Below are 13,573 nucleotides of genomic sequence, written 5' to 3'. Positions count from 1 at the left end.
AGGGTGGGTAAACTAAAAGAAGGGAGAGGTTGAAAGACGAATCTAACATTGGAGTGTACATTGTAGAGTTTTGAATTTCATGTGCAAAGTGGAAAATGACTCAAACTTATAGGTATAAAGTGTAAAAAAACATTGAAAGTTTATCACGTGCCGACTGCGTGGCCACCATTCTATAAAGATTAAAGACTAAAGAGGCGTCGAATATTCGTAGATTGGGTTTGTGGGTAGAGAGACAGAGAGAGAAATCGAAATTGAGAAGATGGCAACAAGAAACGGCGTCGAAGGGGGTTCATCTCCAAAGATAGTGTGGAACGAGGGGAAGCGAAGGTTCGAGTCAGAGGACCAGAAGGCGTACATAGAGTACGTGGTGAGGGAAGAGGGCAAAGTGATGGACTTGGTTCACACCTTTGTCCCTTCCTCCAAGCGTGGTCTGGGCTTGGCTTCCCATCTCTCCGTTGCCGCCTTCAACCACGCCAAGTCTCACTCCATGTCTGTCATCCCAACCTGTTCTTACGTCTCTGTCAGTAACTTCATCCCTCTCTCCTTCCACTTTCTGGGTTTTAATGTTTTATAAACTCATTCATTTCTGGGTCTTAATCATGGCTAAGCTTTTCCTCCGTCTCTCTGTGTTTATGTGTGTATTTGCTTAATAGGGCTGTCAGAATTTTTTCATCTGCTGTTTATTTCGATGATTAAATCATAGGCAATTGGCATTCACAATCCAAATGTAGGGATACCTTTTTTTTTTTTTTTTTTTTTTCTGGCGATTACTAATTTATGCCTTGGCAAAAACTTTTATTCTCTTCTTTTTTCATCATCACCCATATAAGCAAAATTGCAGCTGTTTTTGTTGGATGGCATTTTTGGGGCTGACACAGTTTTCTGTTTTTAATGTCTTGGCAGGACACATTTCTTCCACGGAACCCTTCATGGAATTCTCTTTTGTACTCGGGAGAGATGAAGTCTAGTATGTAAAAATAACTCCTAGTTTAATTTGAGGTGCATTTTGTGAAATGCTTGTAAGCCTTTGGCTGGGAGATATAAAGTTTCGAAACCCCAACATATAAGGTGTAGCATTTATAAATAATTCACTTATTTATTATATATACAGATTACAAGTTTACAACCGAATATATTCAACATAATTTTCTGTTTTGATACATAAAATTCGAGCAAGCAACAGTGAATACTAGAAGCAAAAACGATAGCTCACACTGTAAGATGTTTCCTGGCTTGAATTCAAACATTGTTAAAAAAATAAAAGAGTGAGAGAGAAAAGAAATTGAAGTCTCCTTCAAAAGCATATGACTGTACTACGTATTTACAAAGAAGATGCTCATTTTTAAGGCATCAGCCGGGTACAAAATAGTCCATCTTCTCCACGGGCAGATTAAAAAATGATGTCTCTACCTGCATCACAAGGAAAGCAAATGCCAAACATTTCACAGAGAAAGTTAGAAAACATGCCAACATATGATGTGCGCATTCCTTTGGTTTCAGCAAGGGATGGATAAAATGTTTGATTGGCCAGACGAGAAAAAAATAGACTCAAAATAGACTCCTCACAAGGAAGCTTGCCTCAACAATCCGATTTAACTGTTTGATATAAGGATAACAATTTATCACTTAATAACACTACAAAAAGCCAATCTTATCAAGTGGGATTTGGTTGCTGAAAGTAATGCGAAAAAAAGGAAGCACATGTACCTCTTCAAACGGAACGAATACAAAAGGTGTAAGACCCCTCTTGTGTGAGACAGCAGGCACATCTGGGTTGTGAGTCTCATCATCCTGCCACCCTTCAACCACCCCAAGGATATCCTCATCAGGACCACAGACCTCATTATCATTCACACCACTTGTAACGAGTGAGAGTAAATCCATCCTATTATTTGCCCCTACTACTATTCCTCTTAACCTATATGAGAAGCATATAAGCAGAAAAGAAGTTTCAATTAGAAGCCATGGAAAAAAGACGCGACTCCATCTCTGCACAAAACAGTGCATTTCAAAGTCTTAACTAGATATTCAACAGAAAAAAGCCCACAGAAAGACATCCCCCTTCTGCTGCTTGAAAGACAAATCTTATTTTAGTTATGTAGTATGACAAACAAGCCTCTGTTACCTAAATTTCTCTTCTTCAGAACTCAAAAAATTAGTGGTGTAACTGACTCTTATGTCACATTCTAACATGAGGAAGGAATTGGTTGCCCTTGCATGTGCCCATCGGATAGACCAGTCAATATTTAATCACACAACACTTAACTACGTGCATGCAACTATTACGCCTTCAAAAATCCATAAAATTACCAGCTTGAATCGCCCTATCGCATAAACTGTAAGTGACATAATAAACAGTCCTCTGTGTTCATGATACTAGCTTCAAATATTTATGAAAGATATTTAGGCCGTGCAAGCTATTGCAATACCTTAGGCGGATTCTCAACACGGTAGGACGTGTGCCTGGATACAAAACTGCAGCTTCAACCTACAATGAAATAGTAAAAAAAAATTATTTAAGATGCAAATTAAACATTGCAGAAGATTAGTAGAATGTGTGTGTTTAAAAGTATGCACCCCACTAAAATCAATAATAACTGATGAAATTAAATTTTATGTAAGACGAGCAAATCCAAAACTCGCAGAATATGAACATCCGTTGTTACTTGGAATTGGAAGAAACATAACCTAACCTTATCATCTGACAATGTGTAATGGCCACTGAAAACACCGTCTGCCTTGGCTGCACGGAAGTTCATGGATTTTGCAATATCCTTGATCTTCTGAGATGAATTCTGAAGAAAATAGTAACAATCAGATACAGAAAGTTATTGTTAATATAGTTAAATTAACTATGTAAACTTCCAGAAGTTACAACCTTATAAAGAAATCGGCCAGAAGGAAAAAATCTCATGTAACGGTAATAGCAGACCTGCAAAAGCAGAAAAAATGGGATGACTGAGAACTACAATGAATAATTACACACAAAAAAAAATAGTTTGCAACTACTTTTTGTTTCACGATATGACTTTCCCTGTTTCAGTCGATACTAAAGCATTAAGGCAATTAAGTGCACAACTCACAAGTCAGAACTAGGTTGGAAGTACTAGGATGACATATATACACCCACAATGTGACTCGCTTTAAGGACCTAGGATCAAATCATTCCTTCACAAGGGAGTGAGGGTTGGGGTATTATGGGATGGGAAAGAAACTTCCAATAGGGCCTCTGATGGACCTAAAGGATAAAATGAAAATGTAAGGATATCGAAGAAGCATCTGGAGTACCATCCAATTAGCTAGATTTACAGAACTCCAAGTAGAACTGAGATCTAAACCAAGGAATTCTTCTATGTAACAATAATCTCAAACATAAGAAGGTAAACTGCTTCAGTTCACATCTTGATCTTTTGAACATTAGAGTTCTGCTTTCCAGAAATATACAGAATAACTAATTTAAAGTATGTACAGGAACAAAAATATGCACAAAGGAAGTAACTTTGTCCGCTGGCAGAACATAAAACATGGCAGACTGCACATACTTAAGGACTATTACGTTCTAGTTCCTAAAGTTATATACAGCTATAATCTGAGTTTTGGTACTCCTGAATCTCACATTTTAGGGGAAACTGTCAGAATTGGCTTCTTTACATTCTAGTTTTCTCAATCCATGAACTATAACAAAATCAATTAGCCTTGCTAATGCTTAAAAGTTTTGTGTACCTAGTGAATCTTAGACATACACAGTAACTATAACGACTGAGATTACCTGAAAACTCCTTCTCGCGCCCAACACCTCCCCCCCAAAAAAAAAACAACAAAAACAAAATCCCATCAAGTATTAGTTATATATGCATACCAAGTGAACTGGGTTAGTAATCTTCCATTCTGCAACTCCTGTGCGAATATAGGTATTCCTACTCACATACAGACCTGAGATGTGAAAAACATTTAAAATTTTATTGAGAGGGATCACACATTGAGAGAGATGCCATCAAAGTGCATAAGGTTTAGAATCTAGATACAGATTGTGATGAAAATTTCAAGAAAAAAAGGAGCGGAAACAAGTACACCTTACCATCAGTGCGAATCCTTGGTCTTAGAAGCCACATTTTTCTCCATGAACTCTCATACTTTGCTTGTAAAATCTTATAGTTTTCAACCACTCCAGAGAACTGAATCAAAGAGGCCCTAGTATTAAATCCAATACTTACATGCAGTAACATTTAAGCTAGATCAGCTTTAAAACCAACACCAATTATACCTGCCAAGCCTTTAAGCATGCATTGCGCCAAAACACAGGGTTACGAATTGTGTATCTCCATTTTCGACAAACACAAGATGCCCTTCCCAAGTTATATGGAGTCATTCGTGCAAAGACCTGCATATGAATATTCATTACAGCTCTCTATCACATGACCTTATCATTTGTATATTGTAATTAGGGGTGTGATTTGGATTGGAAAATCCGAATCCGACCGATTTCAATCCGAGAATTTCCAATTTTGGAACGTTCGAATCAAATCCGAAATCCGAAAATGCCGAATTCCGAAAATTCCGAAAAAAATTGGATTGGAATTGGAATGTATCTGTAAATTCCGATCCGAAATTTTCCAAAGGCATTCCAATTCGATATTTTCGAACTTATGCCAATTTATTCCGTATTTATATTAATATTATATCATTTATTTAGTTTTTTACTATATGTTTCATTAATTTGTTATTTGTTTTAAACATACACACACATATATATTAAAAACAAAATAACTAATACTATTAATAAAACATATGTATATTATAATTATATGTGTATCATAATAACATAAATGCTAACAAAAGTACCCACATTTTTTTTACGTGTAATTACTAATTTTTTTTGTTTGTTTTTACTAATAACAAAAAGTAACGTGAAGATTCCGATTTTTTATCTGAAAATTTCGAATTTTTATCCGAAAGTTCCGAAAATGTGATATTCCGAAAAAGTCCGAAAATTCCGAGAAATCCGAAAATTCCGAATTGGAATGAGATGTTGAAATTCCGATTTTTTGGAATATAAATTTCATTCCGAAATTTTTTGGATTGGAATTGGAACACCCTATTTCCGATCCGATCGGTCCGAAACACACCCATAATTGTAATTGTTAACTTTATAATTTTGAAAACATTCACTAATTATCTTTGAAATTAACCTAAAAAGGAGTGTTAGCTTGATACCACCCATTCCCAATTCTCCAATTCCAGTTATCTTTCCCACAATGATTCAAGAATCCACAAAACATTAATTTTTAAGCACTCTGATGCTTCAGTACCAGGAAGCATACTTCCAGAGTAGAAGATAGGAAATATAAAACCTATTAGCTTTGGGGAAAAAAGATTTGAGACATTTATAAGACATGTTAGGATTGTAGTGTCTGTTTTCATTGGTTACCTCTAAGGGATTGTAAAACTTCCCACATTTTATTTATTCCTCTAATGGATCAATAATGTAAATGAATATTGTGTTCGTCATAGCTAGCTATGTCTTTTTTTTAAGTTCTTAACCGGAGTTTTGAATAGCTATTTCCCTACAGATGATACCTCAAAGAGCAGCTCATCCGGCAAGCTACGGTGTATCAGCGCTGGATCAACACATGTTTTTCTACTTGTACTTCCAACTGGTGCAACAGGCCTTACATTGATTCCATAAAGATCTGAAACAGAAAACCTGAAAACAATAAGTAACCATAAAAATCTACATGGAAAAATAAATTTATACCAAACACTGACAGAAACACACTCAAGTATGTATGCAAGTGTGCAGGGCAGCGTAAATTTAAAGTGGCATGAAAGAAACACGAAAATAATGAACACAAGTATTTACCAAGCCATGGCCTCTTTGTTATGAAGTACTGAACTGTGTTCAACCGCAAAGCCGATTCAAGTTCAGCAGGAACTTTGAAAGAAAAATCTGCAGGAGATGACCATTCATTGAAATCAAGTTAACCAGCTCAAATATCACTTGGTCAAAGCGAGTTTATACTTATATACTGAATTCAATTTTCTGAGAAATTAAAACAAATGAAATTCATTTTCCAATTTCTGAACAACCAAATGAGTGGTAAATGAATCGCAACTCCAATTCATTCTGAAAAGTTCGAAGAACACAGAACAAAATTCAATGTATATTCGACGATGAATCACTACCCAGAACAAAATTCAATGTATATTCGACGATTAATCACTACAATTATACATTAATTTCATATTTACAGCACAGTTCTACAAAAATTATATCATTTGCAAAAACCGCGCGAAAAATTCGATGGCTGACGAATCCAATTGAATATCAAAAAATTGAAGCTTTAGGATATCAATAAGTTACCTGAAGCCATGAGAATGATGTGTGGGGTTTTTCCTCGGAGAAAAATGAAGCTTTTCGTCTCGACTTTCTTAGGGAAAAAGAGGAACAACAGAGGAGGAAGATGACTGACCAAACAAAAAAAAAAAAAAAGAGGAGGAAGATGGAGCGAGAGACCGCGTGGATATATGACCGTTTTTAACCGACTTAAAAACAAATTTCAACTACCGGCCCATATTGTGGCCCAATTTTCTTTAGCACATATGAATTGTACCCAATTCGTGGGTGATGTTCATTATGAGCTACAGCGCCCATCCATGTATAAGGAACGGCTTTTTTTGACACGATACGATAACATGGTTTGAGTTTGTTACTTGACATGACTCACATATAACTCAAACATGAGTAACTTAATTTTGACACAATAAATTCGTTTAACTATTATTATAGGAAAAGAATGACTAGTTTGTTATTCATTTCTTAATATATATATTGCATGAATTTTTGACTTAGTGTAGGATTACTTTTTATGATTTTGGATATCTTTTGCACTCCCGAATGCCTCAAGGAATGCCTCAAATATGCCACAAGACAATACATGCATCATAAGTTACTCTATAACAAATAAACCATAATTTTTTTTTCCAACTTCCCACTTCTTTATTATATTATCTTCCCTCTCTTTTGTATCAAATTTTTTATATAATCATAATATTTTGTGGGAGTATGATTAATCCATTTAAATTATAATACATGTACAATTACTAATATCTAAAATCTTATACGCTATAAAATACTTTTAAAATTAAACATGTGTTGTAATTTAAATAGATTAGTCACTCTGTCATTTGGTGTTATGATCACACTATTTTTTTCTTCTTTTACATTTATTTTCAATTGGGTAATTCTATTTGCTCCATCCTCTTTGCTCATCACATTTCAAAAAAAGACCATTTTACCTGATTTAATTTGGTTAAATTTTGGTTTACAATTACATAGTTTTTTTTTTTTTTCTATTCACTAATATAACAAAAGTTCCTCTGATTTTTTCTTTGGTAAGTACACTTCATTAAAACCAGTACAGCCAAAAGGAACACAGCTCAGCACTTCAGGGTAGCCAAACCAAACAAAAAGGACTCAGGGAAGTCCAAGCTCTTGAACTAATACAACAAAGAAAACGATCAGAGCATCAACAAAAGCAAAAAACTAAACAACCAAGTTCATTCAAGCTGCACTGAGCAAGAAACAATACACACAATCAACTGCTCACAGGTAAGTTCCACTACCTTGCAATAGCAAGACTGACAAAGTTAGGCTGGATGTTCAATGAACTCAGCCTGCATCTAACCACAGGGGCTACTGGAGTTCAACAGCATAAGAGGAGGGATCTTCATGGTCCTGATAACCCTGCCATTTCTCGCCTTCCAAACTGAGTAGACCATAGCAGCTAGACACAACTTCAGAGTGAATGTTGGAATCCGAGGCCCAAGTTGATTAGACCATTGCAATGGCTGAGAATTATTATTTAAAAAAAAAAACTTCTCACTGTTCTCAGACATAAAACGGAGCTATACAAAGAGCAAATCACAAACCATTACATTAAGTGACCACAAAAGTTTAGAGATCTGCTCTTTTGTGGAACTCCATAACCCAGCTGTTGTAAGAACTGCAAATTACTTCACATCCAGAAAACCCAGATTTTACTGCTAAGGCCTCGTACTGATTTTTGGTCCTCTCTTTCCCTCCTGGGTTTTGAGCTAGCATTAACAAATCCTGCTCGAAAACTATGTTCGATGAAACACTATTCTCAGGCATGACAGGAAGAATTGATTCCACAATGATCACTTTTCCATGGCTAGGAAGAGCTTTACAGCAGTTCTTGAGAAGTGTCAAACAATGCTCATCACTCCAGTCATGAAGTATCCACTGCAAGTTTCATTAACAAATCAAGATAACAACTACTGAAAATCATATGAAATTATTGTAACAAGAATGTTTCTTTTTTTAAATGAGGCCAAATTATATCCATTTGGGGCTATTGGAGACTAAAGCGACAGACCATATCAAAGAACAAAGTTATTCGTTCCATCTCGAGCTCCTTCCTCAAATATTCAACAGGGGAGAATGTTGGACTCATTCATGGTCATAGCCAATAGGCTCTGGTTGAGGTATATATAGTCCATAGGTTGGTGGAGACATTTAGGGGTTTCTCAAACATGGAATCTACATACGAACTTTATTATCATTTTGATGATGACTGAGGACTTCACCTTAAACACTAAAAGAAGTTTGTTCAAATGAACAGTAGATTCAAGTGTAATATAATGACTACATTATATGTCCAATCCATTTTAAGTATGTAAACAAATGCAGTGATTTAGAAAATCTACTCAACCAAAGGATAGATTAACGCAAGAACACAGAGAACTACCTTCATGAATATAGCATCTCCTTCTGGAACACTTTTAAACATATCTCCCCCAACATGCTCCACACCTACACAATGACAAAACCTTTCAGTAAGTCATGAAATGTCTTCTCCCACATTTATTTTGGCCTGAGCAGCACCAAACTGATAAGAAACAGAAGTTCCAGCCAAGCGTCAAATTATAATCAAATCAAGGCCACTGCAATCTAATCTTGCCGGTAAAGAACACTACCAATGCATGTCCCAATATCCTGAAATAATTGAATACCTGTATAAGAGGGAGCATCAGCTAAAACATGTGGCAAATCAAAATTGATGCCCTTAATGTGGGGGTACTTGGTGGTGATGAGATTGAGAGTGACACCAATCCCACCCCCCACATCAACCAATACATTGAGGCCTTCAAACCCTTTATAAACATCAAGTATCTTCTTCAAGATTAAGGTAGTGTGGTTTGACATGGCCTGGTTGAACACCCGGTTGAACCTCTGATCCGTTTCCGGATACTCAAATGCTGTCATTCCATAGACCCTGTTAAATGGAATCCCCCCTTCTAATATAGCATCATTCAATTGGAACCTGAGTTCAAGGAAGTCACACATAGTGGATATGTTAAACATAATATATGCACAAGAAAACACAAAATCTTATCAAACATGTCTGACTGAAAGTGCTTAACATTATAACGTTGACAATACTTAATATTCAACAAGAAATTTATTCTCTTTCTAGACCATATAATATGCTTCAATCCAGTGCCAATATTAGAATACCAAGATCCCAACACAATATCAACACAAAACATAAAACATTCAAGCTAAATTGAGATGCAGCCCCCAAACCCAAAGACCCCAACAACAAAATTAACATAATAAGCAAAACCAAAGTCAAAACACTCCCAATTAACTAAACCCATATGAGCAAAAGCTTGAAATTACCAGCTTTCCATGAAAACCTTGTCATGGTGCAAAAGAAACAAAGGACCAACAGACCCAGCTCCTCCATGTTGATCCTTGACAAGGAACTTGCATATGGGTGCCGCGCAGTACAACCTCTCCGCCTCCCCATCTTGTCCGGTTCGGACCGAGCACTTGAGTATAGAATAGCTGGTCAGAAGCCTCAGCATCCGGTCCAGCAGAACCGGGGCGTCTGCATTCTGGGTGGGGAGGCGAGCCGCGATGTCGGAAGGTGAGAGGCACGCGCCGTCCCGTGCAGCCCAGAGAATGTCTATGACGTTGAGTTCGAGAGCTGACTTGAGGACCATCGGAAGGATCACAACGTTGGCCAACCGTACGGCCAATTTGCCCACTTCTTCTTCTTCCTCTGGCATTGGGTTTGAGTTGGTTTTCTCACAACTTGTGCTACTCATTTTCTGAGAGGTGGGTATCTGAATCTCACTGCCTGTACTTCAGAGACTTGGGACCAAAACAACTAAACAAGTGTAAAATGAAGAGGGTATTAACCGTGATCGCTTTGGCCTCCAACTATCTCAGTCTGAGAGGGAGAGGGGTGTTTCTACCACACAGGCACTGTATGGAGTAGTAAACGGGTGCGTTTGGTAAACCTGGAAAAGTAGGGATCATGCATGTTTGACTTCACCTACTACATCTCGAAAATAACTTACCTGTACTTGTTACACAAACAGGTGTTATCCCCATTAGAGAGAGAGGAAGAGAGAAAGAGAGTGATATTACATCTTGAAAATAACTTACCTGTCCTTGTTACAGGGACAGGTGTTATCCCCATTAGAGAGAGGAAGAGAGAAAGAGAGTGATACTACATCTTGAAAATAACTTACCTGTCCTTGTTACAGGGACATGTGTTATTCCCGTTAGAGAAAGAGGAAGAGAGAAAGAGAGTGAGAGAAAGAGAATAAGAGAGATAGAGAGAGAGGGGAGGGGTAGGGATAACAGCCGGCGTACCTGCCCCTACATCTTTTATGCAGTTGTTACTTGTTAGCTAGCTATTTTCGTTGCTTCATCAAATTCATTCACTAAAATGGCAAATAATTTACTTCGACCGATATGCCTTTCGGAGTTCGGACTCGTGTGTGTTGCAATCTTCACTTATTGACATGTGTTATTACTAATTACTTCAAATAAAATTTATATTTTTCAAAGGTAAATAGAGCAAATAGGGCACTTGACTAATTGTATCATACGAGTAGTAGGACTGCCTCCTTCAAAACTTATCATTGTCATACATAACAAAAAAATCAAAGTATTCTAGCCAAAAAGGGAGTAGATCGGCTGCATTAAATTAGCTTATGGAGAGGACTGTTTGAAAAAATTATAGGGTATAACCGATATTCCACCATGTAGTATAACCAATTCAACGTGTAAAGATATTATTGGATGATGTGTCTATATTAGTAGGGTATAGTATTAATAACATTCACTCATATTATAACACATAAACTGATTATACCACGTATTAATATATCGGTTATACAGAATAATTTTTCGCTCGTTTGATATCCAAAAACTCTCAACAAAAATCGTACAAGTGAGGAATGTTTGAGTAAATTAGACAAATTTGGGTAAAGTGATCTAAATGTTTGCATCCCCTCTCCCAAATAAAAAAAAAAACATTTAAAATGATTTATATAGAGAAAAACTTACATGGACCAATAGTATACAACTTGTGTCTCATATATATACATCATGTAAATAGTACATGACCAAAATATATAAAACATAAGTTGCATAACCTAGTACATGCAAGTTTTTCTCCATCCATATATAATAAATCTAAGGATTCTTTTGTAGAGTTTAGGATTTACGTTTGAGTTCTCACTTCTTAGGGGATTTCAGAGTACGTGCTGGGTTTGTCAAAAGTTCTATTTTTTCAAGAGTCTTTGATGTGAAAGAGCAGGCTTTAAATTGGGCCTAGGATTGTTTGGTGGATACAAGCCCAGAATATGACATGATAGTAAGTTACATTCAGCATGAGGTCCCAACAGCTGTAGCCCAACTAACCCTTTTTTTTTTTTTCTTTGTTCTTATGTTTTTGGTTGTGCGACACAGTGACACAGGCTAAGCAAAAGCCTAAAGGATAACCACAAAAAAGGCAAAAGAAAAAAAGAGAAAAGTAGAAAATATTTCTGAACTTGAGAGTTGAGCCACAAAATGACAAAAGGCTGAATGGGCCAAGGACTGATGTGTGCATGTTCGTTGTATTAAGGCTTGGGCTTTGTACGGTTTATGTCAGAGGTTGTTTAACTTGACGTGATTTTAGAGAGAACAAAATTTCACACGTTTTTCAAATGGACTAGCTACGTAGTTTAGGGACCCCTACACATTAATTAGGTCTCCATTCGGTTCAGCCCCTAATATTATCCGACAAAATAATCAATTTTCTACGGAAAGCATTGTCTTTGAAAATTATGTGTCTTTCGTGTATTGGGTGGTTTGATTTTTTTTTTTCTTGTTTTTTGGCCAGGGTGTATTGGGTCTGATTTGATCCGTGAAATAAGAGATGAAACTTGTTTGTTTGGGCCAACCAAGGCACGTGAAGAGGGAGGAATCCAAAAGTGGGTGACCAATAGAGGATTGACTGTAGGAAATGGTGATGGCGACAAAATCCGTGACTGTTTTGTATAGGATTATGAGTTGAGTCATGACAGTGATAAGTGGTAATTACTTCATGAAATTGCATTTTTGGAAAATTATGCCATACAGCAACCACATCACATTAGAGGTGTCAAACGGGCCGGCCCGGCCCGGTCCGACCCGTTTAAGTTGAGTCCATCGTGCTTTCGTGCCGTGCTCGGGCCGGCCCATATAGTTAAGATCTAAGCCCAGCACGGCCCATGGCCCGCGGGCCATTCGTGCTCGTGCCGTGCCTTAAACGGGCCGGCCCACGGACCTATTTTTATTTTTATTTTTTATGGTGATAAAACTAATCTTATGATATTTTTTCTTATTTATAATTAAATATTAACATTATTTTTCATGAAAATTGAATATTTTTGTGAAAATTTCTTTAAAAATAGAAAAAACAATGTTAAAATAGTCGTGCCTAATTCGGGCCCATTTCGTGCCCGTGCTCGTGCCGTGCTTGGCCCGTGTCGTGCTCGTGCCGTGCCGTGCCCGATGGGCTAAAAACTTCGGCCCAGCCCGGCCCATTTAATCGTGCCGTGCCGTGCCGTGCCTATTTTAATCGTGCCGTGCCGTGTCGTGCTCGGGCCGGCCCGACCCGTTTGACACCTCTACATCACATGTTGTGCGGATTATTTTTATCTTGTGATATTCACGAATTTATTTTTTCACTAACGTTAACGGGTTCATTTTTCTCACATATAGACAGGGATGAAGCTACATCTAAGCTTAGGATGGTTTTGGCCCCCAAATTACATTTAACTCTATGAAATTTTTTTAAAATGTAAACTATATGTTTGTGGATAAATCCACATGGATTCAATGGCCAATCACAAACCAACACGTGGCCCACCAGGTCCCATTTTTTGCTCTGACTTTTCAAATAGTCAACTTGGTTAGACCCAGCCATCTGTGTCATCATCTTAGCTCAGCAAATGCCAACAACATGTACATCTGAGATCGGCTCTTACCTCCGGGTTACCCATGTCCGATCCGAACCGACATTGGGATCCACCAGGAATTCGAGAGATTATCTTTTTCGGACACCATCAGTTCGGCTCGGATCTGGAGATCATCTTTCTCCAGTCACATCTCAACCATTGGTTCGGCTCGGCCGGGACCAATGACCGATCACGATCAGACGTGCTTCGACAATCTTGTCACCACCTGATCATCTCAACCATTGGTTCGGTTCGGCTCGGCTCGGAC

At 37.4% G+C, this 13,573-nt stretch overlaps 3 protein-coding genes across 4 annotated transcripts; 1 reads left to right on the top strand and 2 right to left on the bottom strand.

Annotated features, from left to right (window-relative positions):
• Window positions 1–204: 204 nt before the first annotated feature.
• LOC147279290 (Acyl-CoA N-acyltransferases (NAT) superfamily protein) lies at window positions 205–1,126 on the top strand. The gene is made up of 2 exons (XM_086252291.1): window positions 205–520; window positions 904–1,126. Exons 1-2 carry the CDS (start codon window positions 260–262, stop codon window positions 973–975), a joined length of 333 nt encoding a protein of 110 aa, XP_086108417.1. The 5' UTR covers window positions 205–259; the 3' UTR covers window positions 976–1,126.
• FBP7 (F-box protein 7) lies at window positions 1,118–6,522 on the bottom strand. 2 transcript variants are annotated; one of them, XM_086252290.1, is made up of 11 exons: window positions 6,362–6,522; window positions 5,861–5,947; window positions 5,578–5,690; window positions 4,265–4,381; window positions 4,079–4,175; window positions 3,860–3,933; window positions 2,879–2,932; window positions 2,694–2,795; window positions 2,430–2,488; window positions 1,708–1,918; window positions 1,118–1,410 (listed from the first exon to the last, which is right to left on the bottom strand). In XM_086252290.1, the coding sequence occupies exons 1-11, from the start codon at window positions 6,369–6,371 to the stop codon at window positions 1,351–1,353; spliced, it is 984 nt and encodes a 327-aa protein (XP_086108416.1). In that variant the 5' UTR covers window positions 6,372–6,522; the 3' UTR covers window positions 1,118–1,350. The 2 variants fall into 2 exon arrangements, with proteins under 2 accessions (XP_086108416.1, XP_086108415.1); XM_086252289.1 differs by having other exon boundaries at window positions 5,578–5,704; window positions 6,362–6,414.
• An 841-nt stretch (window positions 6,523–7,363) lies between these two features.
• Window positions 7,364–10,457, bottom strand: LOC147279288 (caffeic acid 3-O-methyltransferase-like). The gene is made up of 4 exons (XM_086249931.1): window positions 9,704–10,457; window positions 9,034–9,344; window positions 8,769–8,833; window positions 7,364–8,263 (listed from the first exon to the last, which is right to left on the bottom strand). Exons 1-4 carry the CDS (start codon window positions 10,132–10,134, stop codon window positions 7,955–7,957), a joined length of 1,116 nt encoding a protein of 371 aa, XP_086106057.1. The 5' UTR covers window positions 10,135–10,457; the 3' UTR covers window positions 7,364–7,954.
• Window positions 10,458–13,573: the final 3,116 nt, after the last annotated feature.

Source organism: Dryas octopetala, chromosome 7 (assembly GCF_963921425.1).
Source record: "Dryas octopetala chromosome 7, drDryOcto1.1, whole genome shotgun sequence".
Lineage (NCBI taxonomy): Eukaryota > Viridiplantae > Streptophyta > Magnoliopsida > Rosales > Rosaceae > Dryas > Dryas octopetala.
Note: the sequence above shows the minus strand (reverse complement) of the source record. Positions and strands in the feature narration are given on the sequence as shown.